Raw genomic sequence first — 20,983 nt, 5'->3', positions numbered from 1 at the left:
TGCTTCTCCCTCTCTTCCCCTTTCGTGTTCTCTCTCACTGTCTCTCTCTCTCTCTCTCTTGCTCTCAAATAAATAAAGTCTTTAAACGAAGCAAAAAACCAAAACGTATTGCATGGAGCACTGGGTATGGTGCATAAACAATGAATTTTGGAACACTGAAAAAAATTAAATTAAATTAAAAAAATAAAAAAGAGCAGCAGGCCAAGTCTATCTCTGTTGTGACAGCACCCACACATGCCATTCTTAGGATCTGTACGAATAAACCACACCCCAACCTGTTGACAGGCTCTAGATGCTCATAATATGAAAAGCTCTCCCCAGGCAGCTGGCCGCAGCCAAGTGTTGCTGTGAAATGTACGAAAGATCAGGAATTGTTATATCCAAGCTGACACTCACTGATGAGGATGTCTAGTTATAAGATAAGAAATTTGAAGTTTCATCTCTACAAATACATTTCTCTTGCTCAGGAAAATACTATAGTGACATTTAGTATCTTCAGAATGTCATTACTTTGACGAAGCACTTTCCATCACTGCCATCCCCAAATCAGGAAAAATCCCTAAACACTGGAATTTCCTTTGAAGGAGGAAGAATCTGGCACTAACATTGCCTGGCATGCAGTGGAATAAAAACAAATGGCTGGCTCACACAGAACTCCCCTGGGGTGGAGGCAAAAACAGAAACAGGGCCAGCAGCTCTTCTTGGCATCTGGAAGTTACTTGATAGGCGCAGAGGGTGGGGGTGGGCTGACCCCAAGGGTTCAGAGCTCTCCCAAAAAAGTTTTCTCTAGAAAATCACCCCTACTGGTTCTTGCTCAAGTTCTATAAAGGGACAGACGGTGCTCTGTATGGGACTGTTCTGAAATGCTCAGTGGTGCACATTTAAAAAAGGAAGAAATGCAGACTCCGCACGCAAGTGCTCAGTCAGTGACCTGAGAAAACAGCCGGTGCAGGCCTGACATGCAGGGGTGAAGTCTTGCCGGGCCTTCTCCCTGAGAGGGCGCAATCGCTTCAGCTCTATCATCTGCTACAGTATGACCTGGGGAAAATCATGGAGTCTTCCTGGGCCTCTAGTCCTTCATTTGTAAAGTTGCCGGAATAATCTATTTTATTCCTCTGTGAAATCTTCTGTTCCTTTCCAAGAAACTATGGTATTATTATTTTTTAAAGGTTTTATTTAAGTAATCTCTACACCCAACATGGGGCTCGAATGCACAACCCCAAGATCAAGAGTCACTGACTGAGCCAGCCAAACAGCCCTATTATTGTTTTGTTTGTTACAATTTTTTTTTTCCAGGTTACAGAAAGACGCCACGGGGACGTGGAAACAGCAAAGGCCTTAGATTCCCATCTGTTTCAAATCCCAGCCCTGCCACTTATCAGCTGAGATTTGAACCCCAGACTACAGTCCAAAGTACACAGCTTCTCACACCTCTAAGTTCCCTTATCCATAAAACGGAGAGAATATTTACTTACCCTGTCGGGCTAGGAGAACTGAGAAAGAAACTGGGGGAGGCTGCCTGGTGCAGTGAGTTAAGTGCCTGACACTTGGTTTCGGCTGGGGCTGTGGTCTCAGGGTTGTGGGACTGAGCCCCACACTGGGCTCCAGGCTCAGTGGAGAGTCTGCTCAAGATTTTCTCTCCCTCTCCCTCTGCCCCTCCTGCTCATGTACTCTCTCTCTTTCTAAAATAAATAAATAAATGAATGAATCTTTTTAAAAAGGAGTGCCTGTGTGGCTCAGTCGGTTAAGTGTCTGTCTTTGGCTCCGGTCATGATCTCAGAGTCCTGGGATTGAGCCCAAGTTTGGCTTCCTGCTTGGAGGGGAGTCTGCCTGTCCCTCCCACTCCTTGTGCTCTCTCAAATACATAAAACCTTAAAATAAACAAACAAGAACCTCAAGGAAGCACCCAGCTGGTGCTCTATGAGCGAGGATGCTATGCCCCTTGCAGGTGCCTGAGACAAGCCCCACCAAGGGGACTGGAATGCAGCAAGGTGGGTGGGGTATTTGCCAACAGGGCACATTGGGGCTTTACCTTCCTGTCCCGGGATTCTCTTGCTCTCTTTGGACCCTGGTGGTTTCTTCCATTCACAACGTCTCCTCTGACTTCAAAATCATGCTGGAAGAAACCCAAAGCAAACCACAGAGATCAGAGAAAAGAGAAGTGTCCTTCGATGGGAGTAGAGTAGATACATCCTATTAAGGAATCTAGTACTGCTGGGTAGAATTTTGATAACCCCATACCGCCCAAAAAAAAAAAATCATTTTTGGTGGACTGAATGAGATGACCAGCAGCTCAGCTGCTGAAATCAAGTCACTGAAGTAAATCTTTGTGGGCAGAAATGAACAATTGGCTTTTCACCTCGTCAGGACTTAATGTATTTTAATTTTCAACATCTGTCTCTTCTCAAAACAGTCACTTCGCATTGAGATTAAATTGCTAATACTGTGCTGGTATAAAGGAAACTGGAGAATTCCCGATCTCTTAAATCAATTGTGTATTGCCATCTAAAGAAATAAGGGCTCTCAGATGTCCATTGAGAGATTTCCAGTTAATGAGACCAAAATGATAAAATATACATTGAACACACTAAAGTTAGCACTTTTTCAAACTCACTGGTTCAAGGATGAGGAAATAAAGAATAATAGGATTATGAAGGTTAGAGTTTTCAGGAGAATTTAGGGGAAGAATGCTTAGGAACAATTCTGATGGGAACTAGATTGTAGGGAGGACAGAGTCATGAATGTCACCATAGGCTGTTATTAGAGGAAAAAACACTTAACATTTCATAGTCACTTGAGTGGGAAAAGTCTAGTGCTAAAAATGTCGTGTTGGAAGCTGACCCTCAAATTTCTTTTTTTTTTTTTTAAATATTTTATTTATTTATTCGACAGAGAGAGATCACAAGTAGGCAGAGAGAGAAAGGAGGAAGCAGGCTTCCCGCCAAGGAGAGAGCCCGATGTGGGACTCGATCCCAGGACCCTGGGATCATGACCTAAGCTGAAGGCAGAGGCTTTAACCCTTTGAGCCACCCAGGTGCCCCTTTTTTTTTTTTGACCCTCAAATTTCTTATCTTGATTGTACCCCCGTGCCTACTTAGGCTCTCTGCCTGGAAGTCTAATATAAATCCCCAAATTCTGGGGCACCTGGCTGGCTCAGTAAGCCTCTGCCTTCGGCTCAGGTCATGATCTCAGGGTCCTGGGATTGACCCCCGCATCGGGCTCTCTGGTCAATAGGGAGCCTGCTTTCTCTCTCTGCCTTCTTCTCTGCTTGCTTGTGATCTCTCTCTCTCTGTCAAATAAATAAATAAAACCTTTTTTTAAAAAAAAAGATTTTATTTATTTTTTTGTCAGGCAGAGATCACAAGTAGGCAGAGAGGCAGGCAGAAAGAGAGAGGAGGAAGCAGGCTCGCTGCTGAGCAGAGAGTCCCATGCGGGGCTCGATCCTAGGACCCTGGGATCATGACCTGAGCTAAAGGCAGAGGCTTTAACCCACTGAGCCACCCAGGCGCCCCAATAAATAAAATCTTAAAATAAATAAATCCCCAAATTCACACATCTGAAACAGAGCTCTTGCCTCCTGTTCTGCCCTCTCTCAGGATGCTCCTCCAGCTCTGTCTTCCTTATCTGATTTACTATTACTAACATCCATTCTATTGTTCAGGTCAAAAACCCAAGCCTTGGGGCACCTGGGTGGCTCAGTGGGTTAAAGCCTCTGCCTTCAGCTCAGGTCAAGATCCCAGAGTCCTGGGATCAAGCCCCGCATCAGGCTCTCTGCTCAGCGGGGAGCCTGCTTCCCTTCCTCTCTCTCTGCCTGCCTCTCTGCCTACTTGTGATCTCTGTCCGTCAAATAAATAAATAAAATCTTAAAAAAAATATTTTTAAACCCAAGCCTCAGCCCCTCAATGCCTCCTTTTACCTCATCTTCCAAACCTAACCCTTTAGCAGGTCCTCTCTCCAAACGTAACTCAATCTCTTCTTACCAACTCTATGCTACTATTACCCTACAAATAAAATTCAAATTCCTTACCATGACTTCCACCAAATCCTGCCTCATCTAACCCTTGTTCTTGACCTTCTCCAACCCTTGGTCCAACCTCTGCTCCCTAAATGTGATTCACCAATTACTACTCTCCAGCTACACTATTTTTCTTTAATAAACCAAACTCATTCCTAGCTCAAGACATTTATGCTCGCTGTTCTGCCTGTTAACATTTGTTCCCTACATTTTTCCAGTCCAAATCTTGGTCTTTAAGGTCTCAGCTCAAGCTTTTCAGAAAGGCTTCCCTGGTGTCCCTAGTTAGTCAACCTCTATCCCCAGTCAGGGGCTAGTCTGTTACATATATTTCTCCAAGTTAAGTATGTATGTATGTATTTATTTATTTTTAATTATCTCACTACTATCACTTTTTAAAAAAGTTTTTATTTCACAGTATTTATTGGTTTTGTTAGTTTGTTTTGTTGGCTTTTTCTAAGTAGGCTCTACGCCCATTGTGGAGCTCAACATAGGGCTTGAACTCACAACCCTGAGATCAAGACCTGAGCTGAGAGTCAGGACACTTAACTAAGTGAGCCACCTGGGTGCTCCTATTTATTGGTATTTTAAATGCATCTTTATTTATTGTACATCTTGCCTCAATAGAACATGAATCCCAGCAGAGCAAGGACCCATCAGTCTTGCGGCTGTATTCCCACTGCCCAGGCCACAGTAGGCTCCCAATCCTATTAGGTCACAGAATCAAAGTTAAAACCAACAAAAACGTCATTTAATTAATAATGAATATGCCAAATAGCGCATAGTAGTTTAAAAGTGCTTTTGCTACTTTTATTTTGCCTGATCTGTCACCGGCAGCTCTTAGATGGCTCTGTTCTAAAATTATTCCTCCTCCTACACTCCGTCTTATTTACCTCACTGTTCTCAAAATCATAAAAGTAACATCTCTTTGAAGGCATCTGAGTTTTAAGCAGATACATTTGCATATTAATACGAAGGGCTTTTCTTCAAAGACAGTGGACAACCAGTTTTCTACAAAGGTCTATGCATGTGCGATCGGGTTGGCCTGTTTCATAGGCTTATGAATCTTCTCTTTCTGCTTTATAAATTCCTTTTCCTTTCTCTTAGCAAAGGACTGTTTCTACTGAAACTTGAACAGATGAGCAAAAGCACAGAATTTCCTGGGTTGCTCCGTGCAATTCTGATGATCCACATCACTGGGGAAAGTCTTTGGAAAGTAGTACAAACAAGGCAGCAGAGAAGTATTCAGTGATTTTGTGACTCGATGGCACCAAGTCTTTCTGATTCACTTGTAACATCAAGTACCTACCTCATCTAGCATCTTCCTTTCTTTAATTGACTGTGTCACCCCTAAAGAGATGACAGAAAAGACAGGTCACATGAAGGTAGAACACGGAGTAGAGGTCCTCTCTCTGTAAAGCCACAGCTCCCTAATAGATTTTCTTCTGGAAACACTGTGGTGGCTTAATTTAAACATTATAAAAGTGCCTGCTGCACATGGATTTCTGCCTGGTATTAAATAAATCCTTAGTTATAGGCAAACTTTGCTAGGAGTAGATTAGGTCCTATTAGTTAGGAAAAGAAATCCATTTCCCCCAACATCACCAGCTTATCCGAACAAAGAGATATGCATTCAAGATAAAGCTAGTTTAAGTGTTACCATTAAAGACCTTTTGGTAATTCAGATTCAGCATCAGCAAAAACTCTAGGTGTTAAAAAAATGTTAGGTGTAAAAATGCAATTCTGAGGTGTTAAGGGGAGGAGGGGAGACATTATATTGTACTTACAGAAATAGCTAACTACCCATTTTCCTCCTGCAATACCCAGAAAATATTTCAGTGTCCGTTCGCACACAAACTCAGCATCTGCAGGATGAAAAACATCCAAAAGATTAGAAGTTGAAAACAAAAATCAGGAAGTTCTACTGTAAGAAGCTAAAATGCCCCCAGGTCCTATGCCACTTAAGATCAATCCAGATTGATGATTCCAGAAGCCCTGGTGATAGACTCAGAGGCTGGAAGCATCCCTAATTATAACCAGCAGGTGTGCATCTTTGGAAGTCTAGAAGAGGCTGATACGAGGTTAATACCACAGGAGACATCTGCTCTATCTTCTAGGTGCTCAAGATGTCGGTCACTGTGTTCAAGAAATTCCCCGTTTCAGGAGTACTGATACATGTGGATGGGAAGGTCTATTTCACTGGATGGCAAAATGTGAAAGGATACGAATATGCAAAATCCTGAATCTGAAATGTCCATGTAAGTGAAAAAGTTTCACCCACCGGAAAGTCTACCTGGGAAGTCCTAACTGCTTAGTTCCCAATTCCCCTGAAAGGGCCAGGAAAACAGACTTATTTTCACAGCTCTTCCCCTTTCTATAGATCTCAGAAAGCAGTAGCTGAAGAATCAGTTCTGTTTGTTATGTAGTGTTTCGAAGGCCCCCTCTGAAGAACTAAACAAAATGGAGGAATATTTAGTTTTATTTTATTTTATTAATTATTTTTTTTAGAATTTATTTATTTGACAGAGAGTGAGAGAAGGAGAGAGAGCACAAGTCGGGGGAGCAGCAGAGGGAGAGGGGGAAGCAGGCTCTCTGGGAGCCCGATGCGGAACTCGATCCCAGGATCCTGAGATCATGACCTGAGCCGAAGGCAGAGGCTTAACCCACTGAGCCACCCAGGTGCCCCAGAACATTTAGTTTTAAACAGGGAAATGGATTTAACTAAACCCTAAACACAGTAGGCCATCTGCCAGTGGAAGCAATAGCCATTTTCTCTCCCAGAATTCTTCACAAATTAAAAAAAAAATTTTTTTTCTTCAATTTTTAAAGCTTTTTTTTTTTTTTTAAGATTTTATTTATTCATTTGACAGACAGAGATCACAAGTAGGCAGAGAGGCAGGCAGAGAGAGGAGGAAGCAGGCTCCCCGAGGAGCAGAGAGCCCGATGCGGGGCTCGATCCCAGAACCCTGGGATCATGACCTGAGCCGAAGGCAGAGGCTTTAACCCACTGAGCCACCCAGGCGCCCCAATTTTTAAAGCTTTTAAATGTTGTAAAAGTTGATTCAGTAATAGGCTTTAAACGCAGAATTCTGTTTTAGTTCATTTTTAGTTTAAAAGTAGCCAATGTATTGCCTTTGTTTAAAGACCGAACTACTGTAGATTTAATTTGCCTTTTAAAGTTTGTTTTTTTTAAAGATTTTATTTATTTATTTGACAGAGAGAGAGATCACAAGTAGGCAGAGAGCCTGATGAAGGGCTCCATCTCAGGACCCTGAGATCATGACCTAAGCCGAAGGCAGAGGCTTCTTAACTCACTGAGCCACCCAGGCACTCCTGATTTGCCTTTTAAAGTTTTCACCTTTTAGCAGCTTTGATCTAAAACTATAGCTTAAGATATATTAAACATAAATGACATTCATCTCTAAAATAGTAATTAGTTCAAAGTACCTTGTCCTGGCACCTGACTCCTGGGAGCATTATCCTCTGACCCAGTGGGACAGTGTTTGCACCTTAGAAATCCCAAGAGCTCAGAGGTTCTAAGGCACTGTATCCCTGCCAAGGAGTCTGTACCCCTATGCTCAAGCACCATCAGCTATAAGACAGAAAAATCCTGGAGAGGGCCACCATATTTCTGGAGAGCCCATTTTGTTCAAAAGGGTTTAGGACTTGAACTATAATCTGCAACTTCCGTGTGTTACATGCACTGTTCTTTGCTTTCTGGGGCCCAACAAGTGAGTTGGGCCATTCTCCTCTTCCAGAATGCAGCTCTCTGAATAGTGGGGAGACAGCTAGCTTGTTGCCTTTGGTCTTTCCATTCTTTTATTTATTATTATTTTTTAAGATTTTATTTATTTATTTGACAGAGAGAGATCATAAGCAGGCAGAGGTAGGCAGAGAGAGAGGGAGAAGCAGGCTCTCCGTCGAGCAGAAAGCCCAATGTGGAGCTCCATCCCAGGACCCCAAGATCATGACCCGAGCCAAAGGCAGAGATTTAACCCACTGAGCCACCCAGGCGCCCCTGGTCTTTCCATTCTTTCCTCTGTTCTTCAAATGACAGTGCTTTGAATTCCTTTCCCCCTATCCTCATTCTCTACCTCTATCTCTGCAGAAACACTCTAGTTGGTCAGTGACCAGCTTAAAAAGAAAGCCAAAGGAGAGCACGTTACCTTCCAGGCAGTCGCTCCTGCAGAGGATGCATTGTGGGGGGATGGGAGGGTCAGCATCTACATTTCTCTTGCTCTGGACGCTAGGCTTGTGTACACAAGGCCCAATTCCAAATGTGCTTTTTCAGCGGCCTTGAAATGTTTACTTAGATTTAGCTAAAAGCCTCTGAGGTCTCCGTTATCACACAAGCCATAATTAAGATTGAAAAAGAGGAAGGTGTAGGAGAAATGAATTTTCCCCGTCTCTTTTTCCTGGTTCATACGCTAGGCTACCTCAGAGCTGACAGGATACTTGCTTCCCGGAAAAACTGTCAACATGCTCAGTCCACGTGCATGAATGGAGCTAGGACACAGAGTGGACATGGAGCTAGTGTTTGCAACTGCCCGTTTTTGTTTATTTTTTAAGATTTTATTTATTTATCGACAGAGAGAAAGCAAGAGAGGGAACACAAGTAGAGAGAGTGGAAGAGGGAGAAGCGGGCTCCCTGCTCAGGAGCCTGATGTGGTACTTGATCCCAGGACGCTGGGATCATGACCTGAGCCAAAGTCAGACACTTAACCGATTGAGCCACCCAGGCGGCCACCCACAACTGCCCAGATTAAGAGTGGGAACTCACTTCATTCCCCTCTTTGCCCCATGCGTTCCTCCAGGATTTGGGATCTGCCTTATCAGACAGCCCCTCACACAGTGCCGTCTAGGCAGGGTGGATGAGAAGTGGTTCATCATTCCTGGCTCACTACTCTCCAGATCTTACCCCAAACAAAAGGGGGTCAGGACATAGCAAAACTATTATTTTTCTTTTTTTCTTTCTTTTTTAAGGATTTTATTTATTTATTTGACAGATCACAAGTAGGCAGAGAGGCAGGGAGGGGGAAGCAGTCTCCCCGCTGAGCAGAGAGCCCGATGCAGGGCTCGATCCCAGGACCCTGAGATTATGACTGAGCTGAAGGCAGAGGCTTAACCCACTGAGCCACCCAGGCGCCCCTTATTTTTCTTTCATAAATAACTGATCAACTGTTGGAAGACTGTCATCCATCCTTTGACTGACAGATTCTCCCATTTCTTCATGTAGTTTTATGCAACAGACATAACATGCTCTGTGAGGCTCTTGGTATACCTGTTTTCATGATGACATGAGTAGTCTCTTCGGAAATTTGATTAGTTAAAGTGATGTGGTGTTTTCTGGCAAACTTGTGCACAAGCATCTAAAATCAAATCAAATATTACATTATAATCAATTACCTCTAGTACATAGCTTAGAATGCTAGTTACCCTAGCTTTGACTCTCCATTTCCCTCATAAAACGTACATCCCTTTTATTCAAACATGCCTGAAGTCCCAAAATAAATAGTAACTTAATAAAAAATTATGTAGAAATCATTGGAAAAAATTCTAAAATAGTTTGCACTCACAGACACAGAATTACAACCCAGGATTCAAAAATAATAATTTTTACCTTTAATAGCCCATATCATCTGATTCCCTAAGCCAGTTCCTTTGTAGAGTGATGCTCTACTATAATTTAGGTTTATCTGCCTACACGTTATAAGCCAAGAGGTGACCAGCCTGTTCAAAGTTATGCCACAGGTACGTGGCTGAAAATAAAGTTCAACCCTCTAAGAGTTACAAAACATTCAAGATGCTTCTAAAGGTCAGTGCAAAAGCTATCAATTTCCCCTTAAGAATAAGGATTGGAAGAGACTCAGATGCATCGGAAAAGAAAGATACAGCCTTCTGGCTATTATCTATCAATCAAATAAAAATCAATAAGCAGTAAAAGGGATTAACCAGATCCATTACCGACACAGTTGACATAATCAGTAGCTACTGTTTGGTAAACAACTCCTCTTCCTAAGGGCCATCTTGTACTAGTCACGGCCACCCCTGCCAATATTTCTGGGCTGCGCAAAACTGCAACGGAGAGCAGTCATCTTTCTTTTAAGCTGCTTGCTCCCTACTGCCACAGGGCACTGCAAAAGGGAGGCTAGAGAAGCTAATGACATCCTCCCCCTTTTGCCACTGCCCTTCTGCCAGGATCATTAGCAATTCTGAACTGATTAATTGCTGAAATCCCAGCCTTGAAACAGTGTTCAGTTAGAACAGCAATTGCTGAAAAGATCATCTTAATGTGGGCTTCGGAATTAATCATGTGTACTACAGTCAGCAGCTTTCATAATAAATTTACCACACTTCAGCAAGTCTGAATGGAGCCGAAAAGTTTTCTTCTTGGCTTGCCTAAAGACAACACGTACCCAAGTCACTTACAGTCTAATCTGCAGCTCCGCCGAGTCCTCCGTGGCAAGGAAAGATTAGATCATTTTAGCCTCTTTGAAAAGTCGAACTCACAAAACAAAGGGGAATGCTAATTTTCAATGAATAAATGGGAATTCTAGAGGTATAGGTAAATGATCAAGAGCAATATAAGCAGACGAAGGTATGAATTTTCAGAACAAATAGCTGATCTGGCCACATGGCTGTGAGATGGGAATTTTAGCATTATTGATGAGAATTTATTCACTGTATCTACTACGGCAGACATAGTAGATACAGTGGGATTAGTAGTAGGATACATTTGGCCCCTGAGCTGCTACCTATAGAGACGCGAGAAATGGTTCTAGGAAGGTTATATTAAGAAAGGGTTAAAGGAAGCCTAGGAAGGATATATTAAGAAAAATACTTAAGAATGACTGGGTCATCTCTCAGTGTGCAATAAATGGCACCCACTATTTCATCCATCTGATACGCTGGTGTGCTATTCTATGATATTAAAGAAATATTCATTCAACTATTTTATTATGAAAGGATACCAATGGTGATTAATTACCAGGGAGATTAATTTCCTAAGATGTCTGAAATCTACACTCAGCCCAAGCAGAAACAAAATTTCAGTGGTCTTAATATTTTAATGGATATTTTTCTACAATGTGAAATAATTCCTATTTCTGGTACCAGGGGCCCAAGGACATGTCAAATCCTAATAGGGAAGGGGTGCTGTAGGGCAGAAATGATAGAGCGAGCTATGGAAAAACTATGTTACAAGCCGGGATAAAGACAAACACTGGAGAAATGCCACTATCTGGCCATTTGCTTGGAAGCACTTTGGATTTAGTTAATTATGGTTGTAAATTCACTCAGATGTAAACCAAGGTGTTTCCTCTGGGGATTAAAACTATACTTACTTGGTTTTTTAGATTAAAAAAATAAATTAAAAAGCTCTATGTTATACTCAAAACTATACCCTTTCTGCTAATATTTAATAACTATTTTCTTAAGTAAATATATACAAAATAGTTTATGCTACAGCTTTACCTAGGCCCCAATCTTCAGAAATTAGCAATGGAAATTAGATTACATAGAATCATTCTTGGTTCCTAGATTTCTTATACGTTATTCATTGCTAGTACGTATTGAAAACTATTTGCAATATGTTAAGACGTCTCAGGTGTTAGGGAAATACATAAATACACTCACACATTCTTTTGGGGTTAAGCCTGATGCCACCATAGATATTCTTCTGTTGACTCTTTTTATTGAAGATATAACTTCTGGCTTCTCCCTGCCCACACTGTCTTCCCTCTTATCGTACCCAGCAGTATTAGCAATATGGACAGCAGCTGTACTCTTGGCTGATTCTTCAACTTGAAATTGGGGTAATTTCAATGCAGAGGTTGCAGCTGGCATGCGGCTAACATGAGCTGGCTCTGGGGCTCTGTCTGTAGAGGCGTCAGACTCAGGGTCATCAAAGAGGCTGATTCCAGACTCAAGGTAAGGGGTTCCCTCTGAAAAGCATGGGGAAGAAGTTAAACCCACATGATGATGAATCTTCAATTACAAATAGTATTCATCATGATTCTATATTTTAAACTTTTTTTTTTTAAAGACTTTATTTATTCATTTGACAGACACAGGTCACAAGTAGGCAGAGAGGCAGACAGAGAGAGAGGAGGAAGCAGGCTCCCTGCCAAGGAGAGAGCCCGATGTGAGGCTCGATCCCAGGACCCTGAGATCATGACCTGAGCTGAAGGCAGAGGATTAACCCACTGAGCCACCCAAGCGCCCCTAGAAGAACATTTCTGAAATGCTTCAGAAAACGTCACTCCACCAGGAAGTAAGCATAGCTAAAGAAAACGTGAGATTCCTAAATGACCTTAATGAACACAGCCAAATACAACATTTAGGTGCCAAAGAGCACCTTTTATGATAATGTGTTTTTGAGGACTAATTTAAAACTTTCTTTACTGATTAAAACTTTGATTTATAAGCCATAAAACACACCACTCATTTAAAGTGATTTATAAGGCATAAAATACATAGTCATTTATATTCATTAATTCATATAATAAGAGCTTACTTTGGAGATCGGACTCATTTTTCAATAAAGGACAGGCTGAAAACTTCTAGGGCCCTAGAATTCTTTATTTTTTTACTTTATTATTATTATTTTTAAGTAATCTCTATGTCTATTGTGGGGCTCAAACTCACGATCTCAAGATCAAGAGTTGCCGACCCCAAGATCAAGAGTTGCTTCTTTTACTGACTAAGCCAGGCAGGCGGCCCTAGGGCCCTAGAATTCTTAACAGTTGAAATAAAATATTCAGAGCACATGACTCTCCCATCCTCAAAACTGTTGGAGTTAAACCAATAAAGACAGACTAAGAACTGCAATAATTTTCATGTAAATTTTGATTAATATTCAAATTATTTTTCTAAAATGGGTTTAAGTGTAAGAGAAGCATTCACTATAGACTAGACATGTTAGACATCTTAAAAGCCGATTAACCAAAATATCTTTAGGTCAGATTCAAAGTAAAACAGATGTGTTTTCTCCATTACAACAGATGAAGTATTACCCAGATCTGGTCTTGGCAAATAAGGCTGCTCCATGAAATCTCGCGCTTCTGACCTACTCGCTTGTTGCTCGTCTACACTGACAACCTTAATGAGCTCCTTTTGAGAAGGGCAGTCCGTGTCCTGAAGACTCCTTGGGCAGCTGTGCACATACCACCTCGTATCTAACAACCGGGACTGAGAGGGGGAAGACCTAGAAGAAGGATGAAGGGAGAAACATACCACGACAGTTTGTGAAAGGACTCATCACCCTTCCCGGGCAGTGGACGCACAAGTGGAACAGCTCACTTCAGGGACATGGGGAATAACTAGCGAAAAAGAACCCGAGTGACTGCCCAGAATCCTGGATTCATGAAGCCTGCCAGTACGTCAGGGCTGACATATAACAGCTCTGCTTAGGGTCTGGGCTGAGGCAGGCCATCTCTCAGCTGTTTAAAAGCGTGTCAGCAAATTTCACCAAATTCTCCACTGCCGCTCACTCAATCAAATTCTATGTGCTACTCCACTTGAGTCCAAATGGATGTATTAGAATCAGATCTCTCATGAAAATAGAAAGCTGATTAATTTTGACATTTATACACTCATTCTTTTTACCCAATTTTAGCAGAATTCATAGAATCATGCCTACCTCCTACCTTTTTGACGTCCAAAGCCATTCTCAAAACAAAAGCCAGCTATAAAATACTGTCAGAAGAGCACATGTGCCGAGTGATTCCATCCTCCACTCTTTCAGGTGTTTAGGGCTTTGCAGAATAAGATACTTAGCAACAGATTTAAAGGATACTTAACAGATTTGAGGAATTCATCCTCAAATGCATTATTTATAGTTTCCTTTACATAGTAAACAATGGTCTTTAATAAGTAATAAAATTATTATAATATATAATCTACCATAATGGATTTTAAGATATTATAACATAATTTAATAATCAAAATACATTAAATAATTGTCTATTAAACAATTATTGGGTGTTTACTACAAGTCAGGCAATAAAAGTAGGCTCTGCATTAAAGATGAGCAAAACCCGAACCACAGCTCTCAGGTAGTCTACTAGAGAGAGGACGTTCAATCAAAGTGTAGGTTTTTTTCCTTTACATATAGATCGGGACGCCTGGGTGGCGCAGTTGGTTGGACGACTGCCTTCGGCTCAGGGCGTGATCCTGGAGTCCCGGGATCGAGTCCCACATCCGGCTCCCAGCTCCATGGGGAGTCGGCTTCGCTCTCTGACCTTCTCCTCGCTCATGCTCTCTCTCACTGTCTCTCTCTCTCAAATAAATAAATAAAATCTTAAAAAAAAAAAAAAAAAAAGATTACATATATACGTGTGTGTGTGTGTGTGTGTATGTATATATATATATACACGAAATATATATTTTATGTAGGCTCTACACCCAGCATGGAGCCATTGTGGAGCTTGAACTCACAACCCTGAGATCAAGATCTGGGCTGAGATCAGGAATTGGACTCTTCACTGTCTAAGCCACCCAGGTGCCCTAATGTGCAGGTTCTTTAATAGAAGTCTCTTTAGGGTACACTGGGGAGGAGGAGGAGGTATAGGAATATTTAGCGTAAATATTAAATGGATGGTTAGCACAACAGATTAAAACATGGCAGTGAGGTCATTCCCTCTAAACATGGGTTTATGGAGGCCAGATCTCCGTACTCCTGTCACAGCCACAATGTCAGTTTCCAGGCTCAAAAATAAACCCTCAGTTCACGAGGCTTAAAAGACAGTGTGATTAGATTATCAACAACTTGTCAAGTATTTTCAGGAAGATAAATAAAAAAATAAAAGTATATGTATACGCAGTAGGAACTCAATAAATACAAATTCCTTTTCCTTCCTAGAGTGGTGAGACGCTGGACTCTAATGGCTCTGAGGTTCTGTCCTGAACTATCAAATAGAAAGAACAGTCCCAACTTGTCCTTTTATCCTCACAGTATTGTAAAGATCCAACGAGGAAGCGGATAAAGTACTTTTGAAAACATCAAGTGCTGCACAGTCTTACAACAATGAATTGCATAGACATCCCTGAGAGATATTCTGAATTTTCCCGGGGTAAATCAATAGCTAAACTTTTTCTAGAGAGGCCAAAATTTCAATCAGGGCCAGGGCTGCCTGTCTGCCTCAGCTGCCAGACTTTAGGTTTCAGTTCTATATTTTATTCTGCCCTTCGAAAGGGACAGATCTACTGTGCATTTCTCACCTCGTACCTCAGGCCTTATATAGTTTCAGAAAACCCGCGGAATTAAACAAAAGAAGTGTCCTAGAGCAATGAGAGGTTAGAAATGACTCTTTACAAAAAAACAAAAAAAGGACAGTGAAAAAAATTTAATAATAAGAGTTCGATATAAGTAAAGATGTTACTTAGATTCTACAGATTTATTTCTTCTTACCTTCTCATTCCTGGTTCTTTATTTTTACCGGTGGAACTATCCAGAGATACCTGATATTTGTCCGCAGAAAGGCTTTCGGGATTCTGGCTTTTAGGATAGTCGCTACTTTTCTCTGAAGTGAATACTGCTTTAAATGGAATGAGAAAACAAAGAAATCTACTTTACTGCTTTGTCCTGATGGTGGTAATTCAGGTGAGGATATCGATTTTTTCAAAAGCAGCAACCTGTGACAATCAAATTGGTTTTTAAACAAGTATATCAGGCAGAATTTTGTAAACAGAAGTGATGCAGCACCAGATGAAAATAAACGACTCAAAAATTGTAGGGACAGTGAAAGGAAACAATTTAGGATGGAGTAAATGGAGATACCTGGCTGAGACGAGGCTGGGAAAAACATACACTTTTTGGCCCAGAATGATAAGGAAACAAGAATAGGAAATGAATTTTTATCTCTGCAGCAAAATAAATTATTCTGAAATCCCTCCCCTTAGATAACAGGAAAGAGAAGTACCGGAAAGCACCAAGCACATTCCCTACTGCCTCCACATTAAAGACTGTAGAGGATGGGGGCATGGGCTGTTTGCACGTGTGGGGAAATAAGAGAGGAGCAGTGGAGGAGAAAGAAAAAACAGGTGACATTTTGCTTCCCATTTTCAATGACGAAGAAAAAAACCAACCAAAAAACCAACACACACATAAACCAAGGAGCTGACTGATAAGGAACCTTGAAGTAATCTATGGAACTGCTGATGAAATGGCACAGGAAAAGGAAAACACAGACAACAGACCCAAGGCAAAGTTCTGACACGTTAGTGCGTCCTTTTTATTTATTAATTCCTCCAAATGCATTATTGTACCACTGTTTTCTAGGAAATGCCTTTGAGGCAGAAATCTTTTAAAAAGCAAAAACAAACACTTAAAATTACAAATGTCTTCTACCCATTAAAAAGTCACTGATGACTGTAATTTATTTTGAGCTTTTATTAGAGAAGTTCAAATGCATAAAACAAAGACAGAAAAATTTAAGCAAAAGGCTATATTAAACTGTTTTTTAAGTCACTAGGTAGCCTGGTGGGGGGCAATAATCACTGATCTCCTGAGTTACTCCTCCAATGCATTATTTCTAGTTTCCTTTCTGTCTCTTTTCTGGATCTGTGCGTTAGAAACACAGGAACTCCCAGCTGCTGAAAGCAAGCAGTCTTACAGTGAATCAACAGGATGTTCTTTCAACTGAGTATCACTTACCCCCCAAAACAGGGTAATAACTGATAAAAGATAATGCATAGTTTCTAAGGAATCACACCAAACAGAAGCAACCACTGGAAAGGGTTTAAAAAAAAAAAAAAAGTGAGGGGCACCTGGGTGGCTCAGTGTCTGCCTTCAGCTCAGGTCATGATCCTGGAGTCCTGGGATCAAGCCCTATGTAGGGCTCCCTGCTCAGTGGGGAGTCTCCTTCTCCCTCTCCCTCTCCTCCTGCTCATGGTTTCACTCTCTCTCGAATAAATAAATCAAATCTTTAAAAAAATCAAAGGAAAAAAGAGTGAAAAGGTATGGGGCAGGGAGGAGCCTTAGATACAAACACAGATATTAAAGTCATTCCATTGTCTAAATATTTGACATACAAGTTGCTCTTTTCTTCTCTTTTTAAAGATTTTATTTATTATTTGAGAGAGAGAGACAGATAGTGCTCGAGAACAGGGGTGGGGGAGGAGGGGGAGAGGGAGGGAGAAAATCCTAAGCAGACTCTGAGCTGAGCCCAAAACCCCATGGGGCTCAATCCCAGGACCCCAAGACCATGACCTGAACTGAAACCAAGCATCAGACACTTAACTGACTCAACCACTCAGGTGCCCCGCTCTTTTCAATATAATAAGGCTCAAACGACAAAGAAATTAAACTAACCTGAGTTGGATTTCATACCTGAAGAGTATACAAGAAACACTGGGCAAAAGTTTTCTGCTTTTTGGGTACCTGGGTGGCTCAGTGTGTTAAGCCTCTGCCTTGGGCTCAGGTCATGATCTCAGGGTCCTGGGATCAAGACCCGCATCAGGCTCTCTGCTCAGCAGAGAGCCTGCTTCTCCCTCTCTCTCATTGCCTGCCTCTCTGTCTACTGATCTCTCTCTGTCAAAAAAAAAAAAAAAAGTTTTCTGCTTTTCTTCTTCCTCAATCCTTATTTCATAAAGCAGGACCCAGAGCCCAAGTCCTGGAATGATCCCTCTTAAATCACCCACCACCTTTAAAAGATTTTATTTATTTGAGAGAGAAAGAGTGTGAGAGAGAGATCACAAGCAAGGGGAGAGGTAGACTTCCCGTTGAGCAGGGAGCCCGACGTGGGACTTTATCCCATGACCCAGGACTTGATCATGACCTGAGTCAAAGGCAGACACTTAACCGACTGAGCCACCCAGGTACCCCTCTTCTGGGGGTCTTAACCCGTTATATTCTTCATGGGTAGGGAATATGGGCTAGACCAAACATTTAATAAACTTACTGCCTATTATGCACTAAGAATTATGAAAAGTATGGGGGGATTAAAGGAAAAAAAAATCACAGAAGAAGGATCGTTATTAAGAAAGGATAAACTACAAAATACAGAACCTATAATGAAATTCAGGTTTAAGAAATGATAAACTACAAAGTATAGGACCTACATCCTTCAAAAAATAAAATCTTTAAAAAAAAATGGATCTTAAACATCCATAATCCTGCCATCCAGAGATTTAAAAATATATATATACATGCATGTATATATAAATAAAATATGTATACAGGATCTTAAGTCATGTATATAGAGACAAATAGATAGGATTTTAAAAATAAAAACCAGGAAATCCAAATAAGTCTAGAGTTTCATTTGTTACTAGTAATTACCAATGTTGGTTTCTTGGGTGTGACAAAAGCACCATGGTGATGTAGAGTGATATTTGGAAACCAAAACTAGGTAAGTGGTAGAATTCCTGCAGGAACTCTCTGTACTATCATTGCTACTTTTCTATAAATCTAAAATAATCCAAAAATAAAAAGTGCATTAAAAAAATATGTCCTGGGGCGCCTGGGTGGCTCAGTGGGTTAACCGCTGCCTTTGGCTCAGGTCATGATCTCAGGGTCCTGGGATCGAGTCCCACATCGGGCTCTCTGCTCGGCAGGGAGCCTGCTTCCTCCTCTCTCTCTCTGCCTGCCTCTCTGCCTACTTGTATCTCTCTCTGTCAAATCAATAAATAAAATCTTTAATAAAAAAAAAAATGTCCTTATAGCTGAAGGTAAACAAAACTACCCTTCCTAGATCAAGAAGTTTGCCTGGGGGACGCCTTCGTGGCACAGATGGTTAAGCATCTGCCTTCAGTTCAGGTCATGATCCGGGGGTTGTGGGATCGAGTCCCACATCAGGCTCCCTGCTCAGTGGAGAGCCTGCTTCTCCCTCTGCCTGCTGTTCCCCCTGCTTGTGCGCTCTCTCGCTCTCTTTGACAAATAAGTAAAATCTTTTTTTTTTTTTTTTAAGGATTTTGTTTATTTATTTGACAGACAGAAACCACAAGTAGGCAGAGAGGCAGGCAGAGAGAGAGGAGGAAGCAGACTCCCCACCGAGCAGAGAACCCGACGCAGGGCTCGATCACAAGACCCTGAGATCATGACCTGAGCAGAAGGCAGAGGCTTAACCCACTGAGCCACTCAGGCGCCCGACAAATAAGTAAAATCTTTAAAAAAAGAAGTAAAAAGTTTGCTTGAATTTTAGTTCAATTCAAACCAACTTAAGAAAGGAAAAGTTGCAAAACTTGAGTTGATATTAGGTTGACACACTGTTTCAGAAATAAAGCCCCCAAATTTCAGAATCCATACCCCAAAATTTCCTTTCGGTAAGCGTGGGGTGGGTTTTTGAATAATGTGAATTAAAGTATTTACTGAGTACCTACTGTGTTCTCAGAGTTCTCTGCCCTCATGGAATCTACATTCTAGTGGGAGGTGAGGAAGAACTCCAAACAGTAAGCAAAACAAGTTGTGTATTATTAAAAGTTTGCAAGGCTTATGAAAGGAACAACAGTGGGGAGTAGAGCTGGAGAAGTCAGACAGGTCAAAGTTACAATAGAAAATATGGTGGTTCATGGTAGATCTTATTGAGAAGTAGGCTTTGAGCAATTTGCACAACATATTTCAGTTTTGCCAACGTACAAGGTCATGGAGGACACTCTCTGTGGAGTTGGGAGAAAGGACTTTTTTCTTTTTCTTCTCTTTTAAAATTGTATTTATTTATTTATTTTTCTAAAGATTTTATTTATTTATTTGACAGACAGAGATCAGAGGTAGGCAGAGAGGCAGGCAGAGAGAGAGAGGAAGGGAAACAGGCTCCCCGCCGAGCAGAGAGCCAGATGCAGGGCTCGATCCCACGACCCTGAGATCATGACCTGATCTGAAGGCAGAGGCTTAACCCACTGAGCCACCCAGGTGCCCCTCCTTTTTTCTTTTAAACTAGGAAATTTTCATAAGCTTCTTCTTTCTCCTCTCAATATTTACCCATCTACCTCAGAAGTCTGAGGAAACTATAATTTCATGGAAAAGAAGGCTGTGTATAAGTTTACTATAAAGGATAGAGTAAAAGCTCCTGACAAAAGTGTTATACAGAGGGGTGCCTGGGTGGCTCGGTTAAGCCTCTGCCTTCGGCTCAGGTCATGATCTCAGGGTCCTGGGATCGAGCCCCACATCGGGCTCTCTGCTCAGCAGGGAACCTGCTTCTCCCCTCTCTCTCTCTGCCTGCCTCTCTGCCTACTTGTGATCTCTGTCAAATAAATAAAAAAAAATCTTTAAAAAAAAAATGTTATACAGAGATCCAGGAGAAATTTTCAAAAGTTTCCAAAAGTCCAAAGTAAAGCATAATGTATAAATATATAGCATTTATGAAATTTTAAAATGAAAGAAAGCTACAAGGGGGACCTGAGTGGCTCAGTGGGTTAAAGCCTCTGCCTTGGGACGCCTGGGTGGCTCAGTTGGTTAAGCAGCTGCCTTCGGCTCAGGTCATGATCCCAGGGTCCTGGGATCGAGTCCCACATCGGGCTCCTTGCTCGGCAGGGAGCCTGCTTCTCCCTCTGACTCTGCCTGCCTCTCTGTCTGCCTGTGCTCACTCGCTCTCTCTCCCTCTGTCTCTGACAAATAAATAAATAACATTCTTTAAAAAAAAAAAAAAGCCTCTGCCTTCAGCTCAAGTCATGATCCTAGGGTCCGGCGGCTCCCCCCGCTCCCCGCCTGCCTCTCTGCCTACTTGTGATTTCTTGTCTGTGAAATAAATAAATAAAACCTTTAATAAATAAATAAATAGAAAGAAAGCCACAAGAAACACATTATCTGCAGATCTTTAGAAAAAAATAAATGCGTACACACTACACTCCAAAGCAGAGACAGTAGATTTACACACATATTCAAAGCCAGACAGTAACATTTTCTATGCTGTGCATTAACATGGGAAGTCTCGTCTGTTTTTAGACTGAAGAGGGTGAAAGCACCCCAAAGAAGAGAGCTGTGCCGGGGACGAGACTTTGGGCTTCATTATCTGGGAGAGGAACTAAATGAAG

The 20,983-nt window shown here is 41.6% G+C and overlaps 1 protein-coding gene across 8 annotated transcripts in view; it reads right to left on the bottom strand.

Moving 5' to 3' along the window:
• Positions 1 to 20,983, bottom strand: part of BRCA1 (BRCA1 DNA repair associated) — a 68,452-nt gene that overhangs the window by 6,755 nt on the left and 40,714 nt on the right. For 5 of the 8 annotated variants that reach the window (XM_044247830.1, XM_044247836.1, XM_044247832.1 and 2 more), the window contains exons 13-19: positions 15,423 to 15,549; positions 13,027 to 13,217; positions 11,648 to 11,955; positions 9,294 to 9,381; positions 5,800 to 5,877; positions 5,322 to 5,362; positions 2,033 to 2,116 (exon numbers count right to left, since the gene is read on the bottom strand). In XM_044247830.1, the coding sequence (XP_044103765.1) occupies positions 2,033 to 2,116; positions 5,322 to 5,362; positions 5,800 to 5,877; positions 9,294 to 9,381; positions 11,648 to 11,955; positions 13,027 to 13,217; positions 15,423 to 15,549 (917 nt within the window). The remainder of the gene's footprint in view (positions 1 to 2,032; positions 2,117 to 5,321; positions 5,363 to 5,799; positions 5,878 to 9,293; positions 9,382 to 11,647; positions 11,956 to 13,026; positions 13,218 to 15,422; positions 15,550 to 20,983) is intronic. The other 3 variants (XM_044247833.1, XM_044247837.1, XM_044247834.1) reach the window with 1 other exon arrangement.

Source organism: Neovison vison, chromosome 5 (assembly GCF_020171115.1).
Source record: "Neovison vison isolate M4711 chromosome 5, ASM_NN_V1, whole genome shotgun sequence".
Lineage (NCBI taxonomy): Eukaryota > Metazoa > Chordata > Mammalia > Carnivora > Mustelidae > Neogale > Neogale vison.
Note: the sequence above shows the minus strand (reverse complement) of the source record. Positions and strands in the feature narration are given on the sequence as shown.